The following is a 10,817-nucleotide window of genomic DNA, read 5'->3' as shown; positions in this document are numbered from 1 at the left end:
TTTAAGATGCTCTAATTATTAATTATTCTATTTAATAATTTTACTGTATTTATTTTTCCCCTGACAGTGTTGCTCCGGGTACAGGTGGACAGTCTGGGCCTGGACCCGATCTGACCCGAGGACAGTCAGACCTGGGGTTTGTGGTCTTGAGCACAAGTGTGTCCCACATCTGAAATACACCAACAGCAACAGTTCACTCAGTCTGTGGCTCCACACCAGTCCAACTGTGTGTTTATAATCTGTTGGGACCAACAATAATCAGTACATCTGAGAAAGTTCGTGACAGTTTGGGTTCAGCATGAATATTACTATTAATAGTCAAACACTACAGTTATAACAGAACAGATAGTTTCATGTCAACAGTCTGTTCTTCTTGATGAGACAACAGTATAAATATTGAATAAAGCTTTTAAGAAACAAGTTCTTTAATTTATCAGACAGAAACCATCAAAATAAACTCGTTATGTCTCTATGTTCAGTGGATCTGCTTCTAGATAACTCTGTCTTGTATTTATTGTATTTCTCCTCTCAGCTCCTGAGTGTTCGTGTTTTTTTACTGTCATCTGATTGTAACTGTAATTGTTTTATTTTACTTATTTGTTTCAACAAATCATCAGATCCCTGGTCTGGGCTACTAGGAACCCAGTGAACCTGTGAAGACCTCTATTGTGATGTATGTTGGAAATGTTGTCAGAAAGAAAGAATGTAGACTCAAGATTGTAAAAATGGTTTTATACTTCTGTAAAAGCATAAATTATTGTCATCAAATCAGTGAGAACTCTGCCATCTACTGGTGATAAATAGGAAGCACCAAACCTGAATAGACCAGACACGTTAGAATTGGTTCAGTGTCGACAACTCCAAACTCGATAGGGACAGAAAGCTGGAAATAGAGTAAGAAGAATACATAAAGACAAAATGGACATTTGTTTCTCTGAGTCCACCACCACATATTCAGGGAGACAACAGTTTCAGGTCTGTGGTTTAGCTCTTTTCAACAACAGGAATTAACTGACCTGTAACCTGGAGCTTCTCATAACCTGAACCTGTAAGGTCTAGGTTCAAGGTTCTGCCTTTGGGTTCCACTGTGTTTTATATACCAGAACGTTTCAGATATGTGTTCTGTAAGAGAGTGCAGTTCAGCTGTGGGACAGACAACAATGGAAAAAATGGAGCTAATGCAGATTTTATTTTACATTTACATGTGTACATTTTTAATTAAATAAATAGAAAACCTGAATTTACAGGTAGTTAAGTTCCAGTGGTGGAAAAGGCCTATTTTATTTTGTAAAGTAATGTTCAAGGACTTATCACAGACAGCCTTAAGGAGGCCTTCCGCTTCCTTATCTAATATAGTCATTAGTGCTCAGGGCCCTTGTGGGCCTGTCCATCAGAAGTGAACAGTGTGGATTGGGCGGTGGTCCTCCTGGGGACGCATCTTGGAGCAGGTTCCTGTCCAGCTGCCTGCTGATTGAGTAGTGATGGGCTAAAGACTCGTCAGTCCACTCTGTTCTGGACAGCAGCTGGTCCATGTGAGGCCCCAGGGTCCTATGTGGAAGTGGGTATGGACTGATGGTGGGGTCCCGCTCCAGCAATGACTGCCCAGGGACTCGATGTGGCCCATCAGGTCCATAAGGTGTACCTGACAGTATAGAAGTGTCCCGATCCAGGGTGGTCGGCAGTCCCTGGGTCTGCTCATCCATTTGGTACAGCTGCTTCTTATGGATCTGAATATGGTCCTGGTGGTCTAGTCTACCATGGCACAGCTGCTTTTTGTGAATTTGAAGGTGGTCCTGGTGGTCCAACTGGGTATGGTACTGGTGTTTCTTCTGATTCTGAATGTTATCCTGGTCCTGGTGGTCCAACTGGGTATGGTACTGGTGTTTCTTCTGATTCTGAATGTTGTCCTGGTCTTGGTGGTCCATCTGGATATGGTACTGCTGTTTCTTATTCTGAATGTTGTCCTTGCCCTGTTGGTCCATTTGGGTCTGGTAATGCTGCTGCTTCTTCTGGTTTGGGATTTGGTCTTGTTGTTCCTGGTTTTCCTGAAGGTCCATCTGGGCATGGAACTGCTGCTTCTTTTGGCTCTGGATCTGGTTGTGGATCTGGTTCTTGATGTCTTTCCAGTGTCGCCCTCGGAGGACAGGCTCCAGGTCCAAACAGCGCTGACAGACCTCCTTCCCCGGTACTGACTGGACCAGCACGTGAACTCCCAACTGTCTCCAGACTGCCTCCTTCTCTGCAGACGACCATGGGTGACGTCGGATCTTCCTAGGGGCCACAGGGACTGACAAACAGACAGATAGAAATATCAGATAGACCTCCTAAACATATTAGGAATGGATTTATGGTCAGCTGAATCCAGGAGTACCCACCAGCGATGGGAGTCTGCAGTTTGGACTCTGGTGGAATCACGGAGGTCATCGATCGATTACTGCTCTGTGGCGGAACTACAGACAAGCAGAGACCGACAACAAGGTCAAAAACTATCTAGTGAATATTCTGTGCATGGATGCATGAAACACATAAGGGGTTTGAGTTTTAAGAGTTAGCGGTCAGGATTAAAGATTAAAAGCCAGGTGTATTTCAGTGGTCAGGTTAAGGGCTGAGTTAGGGGTAATTTAATTTACAGTTCAGGGGGTCAGTGTTGGGCCTCTTGGGGTTGGGGTTAGAGGCTGACCATGGGTCTGGTTTATGATCAGTAGTCAGTGTTGGACTTGGGGGTCAGAGGACTCACCCTCTGGTCTTGGGTCAGACTGCTCTTCACACTCCTTCTCAATTCTTGATCGTTTCTTCAGTTTAGCTACTCCTACTGGAGCAGCTAGAAAAAAAAAACCATAAAGCGGTCTGGTAGATTGATCATGTTCAACATATGAAGTCCCCCTACTGTCTCCTGATGGGAATTGGTATAAAACCTAAAATGACTCTAATGAGCTATAAGAACTGAACACTGTCAGAGACCCGAGTCACAGAAATGTACAAACTCTGGTCTTTCAGAATCAGTCACTGTTTATTGCCAAGTAACATACATTACAAGGAATTTGCCGTTGTCTGATGGTGCTTTAACATATAATCTGACAACAAACATGTAAAAACTTTCCTCTTTCTCACGGGACAAAATTCAGCTAAGTAACTCCTCAGGGTTTACTCAGGTGTTACCTGTGTCGGGATCAGGATTCAGCAGCCCCAGATTGTCCCACTCCCTCCCCAGCAGGTGGTAGAAGTCGGTGGTCTTGGCTGCAGCCTCCCAGTCTCCATCCTGCAGACTCTCTCCAATGGCAATCTCACAAACCGTCTTTAACGTCGTCTTCACCGCCAGTGGAGGGCGGCTCCACCGGTATCCGGATGCCTTTCTGGCAGCGGCCAGTGCCAGGCTGAGGTGGCCTGGAGCCAGAAGGTCCTGGAGGGTCTGAATTCTAGAGTCTAGAGATTTAGCAGCCAGGAGGAACCTGCCAAGCTCCCTCAGCTTCTGACTGACATAGTCGTACCTCTTCTGGCTGCCATCTTGGTTCCCCATCAACTTGTTTCCATATTTACATATCAACCAATCAGATTTGACCTGGACAGAGCGAGGAAGAGTAGTGTTAACACAGGGACAGGTAGAGAAACAGATCGACAAGTGTACAGACCTGGTGTGAGACGTGGTCCTGATTCATGCGGTGTAGGACTTCGCTGCAGCTCTCAGATGCTCCGCTGGAAATTGGAAGAAGGCGAGACGCTGCAGCCTGGACCCTGCTGCGCTTCTTGGGCCGGTCTGCCCCGGGGTCAGAGGTCACGCTCTGATCCACAATGGGGTCAGAGGTCACGGGCCCTTTGGTACTGGTTTCAGAGGTCCCGGTCTGGTCTGCTGTGGTAGTGTCTTCTGGGGGGTCAGAAGGTGTGTCCTCTTTGGACTTGGAGGTCCTGTCATCTGCTGGATCACAGGCCGATTTACCTGTGGAGTCAGAGGTTCTGTCCTTCCCGAGGTCAGAGGTTGTCTCTGCTGTGGAGGCGGAGTCTTTGGAGGGGTCTGAAGTCAGCTTCTTACGACAGGAAGCCTGATGTTTCCAGAGATCAGCGCGAAGGAAGAAACCGAGGCACAGCGGGCAAGGAAGGTAGTTCCTGGCATCGACTTCCTCTGACGGCTGACGCCACGGGACGATCTCACCACTGCCCTGTCTGATCACCTGAGGGACAGACAGGTACTCAGGTACACTGGTGGTCAGACTTCAATATTATGCAGGTAGTTTCCTCTGTGGGTAAACAGGAAGGTTAACGGACAGACAACTAAACAGACAGGTAGACAGACTGGTAGTCTGGTAAACGAACCTTGATGATGTATAGGTAGTTTCCCCTACAGGTAGACAGGTAAACAGACAGGTAAACAAACCTCGATGTTGTGCATGTAGTTGCCCCTGCAGCGCAGGTGCTCCAGCAGCAGGTGTCGTTGTTTGGAGCCTGTTGGCAGCGTGCTGGCGGCCACCACTTCCTGTTGGTCAGCGTGTTTCCTCAGCAGGTGACGAGCGATCTTAACCTGCGGTCGCCGACAGAACACACAGTAATGTTTCTTATCCCACCGACGCTTCCCGTCGCTCCACGTTCTCTTCACCGTCACGCCCTCCTTCTTCTCCTCCTGGCCCCGCCTCTTCTCCTTCGGACCACGCCTCTTCTCTGAAGGGCCCCGCCTCTTCCCTCTCTGACCCCGCCTGCCTAAGGTGGCAGCTGCTCGGCGGCGGGGATGGCGGCTGGCAGGCTTCGTTAGCTCTTCATCAGGAGAAGAGGTCTGGTCTGAGGTGTGGAGCTCTGTCTTGTTTGCCATGGCAACCTCAGTGTGGTCCTCAGTGGTAACAGCGGTCTCCACAGTAACAAAGGACCTACTGATCAAACATGCACACTGGTAAACAGCAACATGGTGCAGGCAGGTTTGATGATTTCAGGAGAGAGGTTTATCTTATTTTTTTGTAATTGGACAGTTTAAAACCACCGAGTAGGATTTTAAAATGCCACCACCACCAGTGGTTGAACCTCATGCTGCACTGTGCCAGACAGCAATGTCTAAACATGTAAACCTGATAAAGGTTACAGACTGAAAACAAGGTATGAAATGAATGTTTTTCTGCAGAGCGACAGTGGAAGATGGCAAAAGTTCTCCTATTGACACTCAAAGTATTATTGATCAATTAATCACGCATCAGACTGGACCAGATCACAATCAATAGAACGACAAAATCAGGCCGTAACATTACATGCTACACAGAAAGAATAATGTTGCCTGCTTTCGTGCTTAAGCTACATACCGAATTACTAAAAGGAAACACAATACAGTGAACCCTCGTTTTTCGCGGGGGTTACGTTCCAAATAGAACCCGTGATAGGCTAAATCCGTGAAGTAGAAACCTTTATTTTTTTTACAATTATTATACAATTAAATACTCTATTATACATTGAAACCAAAGAACAAACCCTTTTTACAGGCCCAAGCATTTGTTTAACAAATAAAAGTACTGTATAAACGTTTTTTTTTTTTTTTACAAATAACTACTGTACTGTCAAATAATAATTTTAATCATCAATGTGAACTGAAGGCTTCAAATTGCGGAGATCAGCACCGCCCCACCGCGACCCGTGTAATTGGATTCGAACGGGAGAAAATGAAAAATGATTATGAAAAAAAATACAAAGTACAGTCGGACAAATAGTGACTCACGTGTATTTCACTGCTCTTCTGACTGAGCCGCTGCATCCTGCCTTTTGGGCCCGACCGCAGGTGCCTTTGTCGGTGCAGAACGTTTTGTCGACATTATGGGTTTTAGAGAAACTTGAAATTGCAAGAGAATTTGCACGTACGTAACGTAAATTTGGCAAGCTGTTTTACGTACGTGTACATATTAAACCGCAACGTTATTGACGCACAGGTAGAGAAGAAGCGGAGAGACTGTTTAGCCAATCAGAATGCAGAACACAATGCAAATCCGTGAAGTAGCGAGACCGTGAAAAGTGAACCGCGTTATAGCGAGGGTTCACTGTATTATAACAGTATTGACATTATCAGAGATATTCGGAGTATTCAGTCACGTTCCGGATGTAACGGTATTCGAAGAAACACTAAACAAGCTGTTTCAGAATGGAGTTTGGCGCTACCTCCTCTCCGCACCACTCAGCTATCAGACTTGGACCGGTTCAGGGCAGCCGACATCAGGACCGTAGGTTTGTGTTTCTTTGTCTGTTCAGACTGACTGACACTATCAATGGACTGACCGTTTATTGAGGTCAGACAGCGGACAGGAGACCGTCAGAGAAGGGCGTGTCCGATAATGGAAGCGTATTTACCTTCAGACAGATGCTAACAGCTAGCGGGACACAGGCTAACCGCGGCATCGTCGCTGTTTTGGATTTTAGGAGTTAACTTGTAGCTAGCTTACACCCTGTGCCATTAAACAGAACCGAAGCTGAACCGAGCAGCTGCTAACAAACAGACTGAGACAGAACAGGAACTATAAAGACCTGAAGCGGTCCTCACCCTGCAGACAGCATAAATTCTTCTTCTTCTTCTTCCTCTTCTTCTTTAATGGCCGGCCGGAAACCAGGAGATAATGGTCGTTAGCGCCACCTCCTGCCTCGGAGTGAAGCACAAATGAAATGTTACACATTACTTTTTTCTGGACTTCAATATAAAGATAATAATGAATTTATTAACATTTATTACATAAATACAATATTTATTTATTAATAATAAATTCAGCATCCGAACACTAATATTTACTCAATGTTCTTAAGATCATAAGTAATCATAAGCATATGTGAATTATAAAAATCAATGAACTAACAGTAAATCATGAATGGAAACTTATAACTTATATAACTGTCATATAACTCTCATTCAACTGTTCTCCAGTCTCCACCTTCCCTGTCAGCACATAATGGTGCAGTGCCCATTTGGACTGTTTAGCTGTTCACAGCGGGCCGTGTGCTCGACTCCTGGAAATGCTGCTTGCAGTATTCTTGAAAACCCTCATCCGACTTCACACACACCTGTTGTAACTTGTACCTGTTCTCCTGAGTTATTTTCATATTCTGAGAAACAGTTTCTACAAATAAACGTGACATAATATGAGTCAGTTAGTATCAGTGAAAGTTAGTTATAACACATGAAATCTACTTTAGTTCTTCCTGTCAGATAATAATCTAATGAAGAATCATACTGACACTCTTCTTCTTCTGTCATCAGAGTCAGACTGAGATAATCCAGGACCAGTCCAGGACAACCTCCATACTCACAACAGATCATGTTTACCGGAAATCTTTGTTCTCTTTACTGTTTCTGTCACAAACAAATCTTTTAGTTAGTGACTTCACGCAAAAACTCTTTCAACAAACATCTAAAAGAGTTTCTTCAGTTCCAGGAGTTAGTTAGTGTCACTCCTCCTACCTCTACACCAGCAGCCGCCTCTACACCAGCAGAGTCTACACCAGCAGCTACCGCTACACCAGTAGCCGAGTCTACACCAGCAGCTACCGCTACACCAGCAGCCGCCTCTACACCAGCAGCTACCTCTACACCAGCAGCCGCCTCTACACCAGCCGCCTCTACACCAGCAGCTACCTCTACACCAGCAGCCGAGTCTACACCAGCAGCCGCCTCTACACCAGCAGCCGAGTCTACACCAGCAGCTACCTCTACACCAGCAGCCGAGTCTACACCAGCAGCTACCTCTACACCAGCAGCCGAGTCTACACCAGCAGCCGAGTCTACACCAGCAGCCGCCTCTACACCAGCAGCCGAGTCTACACCAGCAGCCGCCTCTACACCAGCAGCCGAGTCTACACCAGCAGCTACCTCTACACCAGCAGCCGCCTTTACACCAGCAGCCGAGTCTACACCAGTAGCTACCTCTACACCAGCAGCTACCTCTACACCAGCAGCCGCCTTTACACCAGCAGCCGAGTCTACACCAGCAGCTACCTCTACACCAGCAGCCGCCTCTACACCAGCAGCTACCTCTACACCAGCAGCTACCTCTACGGTCGGTCGGAAACGAACAGATACCGTGCAAAGCCAACGGGGACGTTAAAGGAGCCCGGTGCAAGGCACCTCTTACTTCAATGTAGCTGAATCCGTCAGAGCATCCTACATCACCCTAGACGCCGGTCACAAAGTGCACTGTGATACGTCAACGGCCAAGGAAGGGCAGGTTAAGAAAAAGGTCCATAGCTGGGATTAGGATAGAGCTTAAAGAAACTATCTTTTCCTAAAGGGAAAGACAGGCTTAAAGAGAATGGCCTACAGTGGTGAGGTAGTCATGGCTTCAAGGGTAGGTGCATACTGAAGCCACTGACTACCTGTCGTGCGGAAATAGGGAGGTGGATCAATTAGCTCAACAGCGACCAACAGGCCTGGGTCCTTTGAGATTGATCATGCCTCGTGAATGGAAAGAGGGAAAGAGTAATCTAGTCAAAGTACCACAATCCAACCGCCGAGAAGTGTTAAAGCAGATACACGAGGGGTTGGGTCATGTCGGGGCAGACAGAGTGGTGAAATGGCTAAAGAGCGAAGGGGTGGATATACCTGGAGCTAAGGGAGAAGTGATCAGTTTAAGGAAAAGCTCTTCCCAATGTGCGCGAGCTGGAGGTTTTAAGAGAACGGAAACTCACCCGCATCACATCATCACAGACACACCACACACACACTTCAGTGCTGATGTTGCAGGGCCTTTACACACCAGATCTATTTTAGGAAACAAGTATTTCCTCATTTGTGCAGACAATGGTTCAAGTGAAAAGCGTGTCTTCCCTCTGACAGCAGCTACAGGCAGAACAGTGTCAACAAATCTAGCAGAGTTGTTGATTCAATATCTCTCCATCCAATCCATAAGAATGGATTTCTGATAGTGGTTCACATTTTAAAAACACTACTGTTACAGAACTCTTAGAGTCAAGCGGTGTACGACAAATTTGGTCTGTGCCTTACATGTCTGAAACTAACGGTGTTGCTGAAAGAGCTGTCAGAGCAGCAAAGGATTGGATCATAAAAAACGCACCAAACAATTGGGACACCCCTCAAAATTTGGTTTTGATGCATGAACACATTCAGACTCCGAAGCTTAGGAAAAAGGACATCGAGACTTGACCTAACCCGAGTACCCTTCCTTTTCAGGTGGGTGATAAAGTCTGGGTGAGCAGAAGGAAGGTTAACCCTAACAAAGAAGATTGGTGGTCCTGGCTTAAGGAGAGGATATCTTAAAGAGCTCATAGTACTCTATTACCCCACTAGAGCACTGCGCTCCCAGAATGCAGGGTTGCTTGTGGTTCCTAGAGTCTCCAAAAGCAGAACAGGAGCCAGAGCCTTCAGCTATCAAGCTCCTCTCCTGTGGAATCGGCTCCCAGTTTGGGTCCGGGAGGCAGACACTCTCTACTTTTAAGAGTAGGCTTAAAACTTTGCTTTTTGATAACGCTTATAGTTAGGGCTGACTCAGGCCTGACTGGACCAGCCGCCTAGTTAGTCATATTTCCAGTATTATTATAATTATAGCTGGTATTTCTACTGCTAGTGCTGCCATACATCTCTGCCTGTCTGTCTGTCTCTCTATCTGTGTCTCTACGTCTCTCTCTCTCTCTCTCTCTCCTCTCTCTCTCTCTCTCTCTCTCTCTCTCTCTCTCTCTCTCTCTCAAACCCAACCGGTCAAAGCAGATGACCCCCCACCCAGAGTCTGGTTCTGCTCGAGGTTTCTGCCTCTTAAAAGGAAGTTTTTCCTTACCACTGTCGCCAAAGTGCTTGCTCATGGTGGGAACTGTTGGGTCTCTGTAATAACATTATAAAGAGTCGGTCTAGACCTGCTCTGTTTTGTAAAGTGTCATGAGATGACTTTTGTTGTGATTTGGCGCTATATAAATAAAATTGAATTGAATTGAATAGAAGTTCTCTGAATAGTTGGGACACAGGGAGGGATTTCCTAAAAATATCTCTAAATTTTAAATTAGGGATTAGGGCCTTTGAGGTGGCCCAGTGTAAAACCAGGTGAGTGTCTGCCACCCTTCAGTGTGGACCTCCCCCACTATTGATCTTTTCCTTCAGGGTCTTACTGGGGTACCACCAATCTCCAAACACCTACCATACGCAGATATTCCTGGTAATATCCGGCCGTTGGCACATAGTCGACTATATAGGCCCTAGAGACGTGGTATTCCGGGAACGTAACTAGACTCCCTAAGCAGGCTAAGACGGTCTTGCATGTAGATTTTGGGAGGCCGTTCAAAAACCTAAAGATTAGGTTGTAGAACAGCCATCACTCAATGTAATATCCGCGTTGGGTGGGGGTATAGTTTTATAACATCTAAGAACCTCTTCAGCAGCCACCTCTACACCAGCAGCCGAGTCTACACTAGAATTATAACTGGAGAATTCAGACGTTACAAACTTGTTCCTGCTTGAAGGCTGCAAGTGTTTTAACTGAAAAACAACTTCATACTTTCTTACAACAGCTGTGAGAGACTTTAGTGTTGTTTTAATGATTTTGGATGAACAGGTCTTGTGGGTAATGTTTTATATGTGACATCAGCTCTGAGCAGGGAGTGCTGACAGAGGAGGGACAGGTGGACAGGTAGGGGCAGGTTACTACCATGACGTCACCACAGCCCACACCTGGGACATACCTGAATACACTACATGTCTGCAAACTGTCTCACTGATCTTCAGATATTACAGATTTATCCACAGAGATCATGTGACTCAGGTAGCAGGTTTGTACCTGTGTGTGGTCTCATCTGTCCCCTCTTGTTCCTGGACAATGTGATCAGGTTCAATATAAATTAATCGTGAAAGTGGGCATGGTTTATACCGG

General features: G+C 46.1%; 1 protein-coding gene across 4 annotated transcripts; it reads right to left on the bottom strand.

The window, feature by feature from the left end:
- Positions 1-715: 715 nt before the first annotated feature.
- On the bottom strand, positions 716-6,538 carry LOC139306168 (uncharacterized). 4 transcript variants are annotated; one of them, XR_011599409.1, is made up of 8 exons: positions 6,500-6,538; positions 4,370-4,853; positions 3,630-4,166; positions 3,160-3,559; positions 2,738-2,821; positions 2,376-2,450; positions 1,017-2,287; positions 716-883 (listed from the first exon to the last, which is right to left on the bottom strand). XR_011599409.1 is itself a non-coding variant. In XM_070930125.1 (7 exons), exons 1-7 carry the CDS (start codon positions 6,511-6,513, stop codon positions 1,344-1,346), a joined length of 2,538 nt encoding a protein of 845 aa, XP_070786226.1. In that variant the 5' UTR covers positions 6,514-6,538; the 3' UTR covers positions 716-1,343. The 4 variants fall into 4 exon arrangements, 3 of the variants coding, with proteins under 3 accessions (XP_070786226.1, XP_070786227.1, XP_070786228.1); XM_070930125.1 differs by having other exon boundaries at positions 716-2,287; XM_070930126.1 differs by lacking the exon at positions 6,500-6,538 and adding an exon at positions 5,687-5,866 and having other exon boundaries at positions 716-2,287.
- Between the last annotated feature and the right edge of the window lie 4,279 nt (positions 6,539-10,817).

This window comes from Enoplosus armatus, chromosome 23 (assembly GCF_043641665.1).
Source record: "Enoplosus armatus isolate fEnoArm2 chromosome 23, fEnoArm2.hap1, whole genome shotgun sequence".
Classification (NCBI taxonomy): Eukaryota; Metazoa; Chordata; class Actinopteri; order Centrarchiformes; family Enoplosidae; genus Enoplosus; species Enoplosus armatus.
The sequence above is the reverse complement of the archived record's forward strand: the minus strand, read 5'-3'. Positions and strand labels throughout refer to the sequence as shown.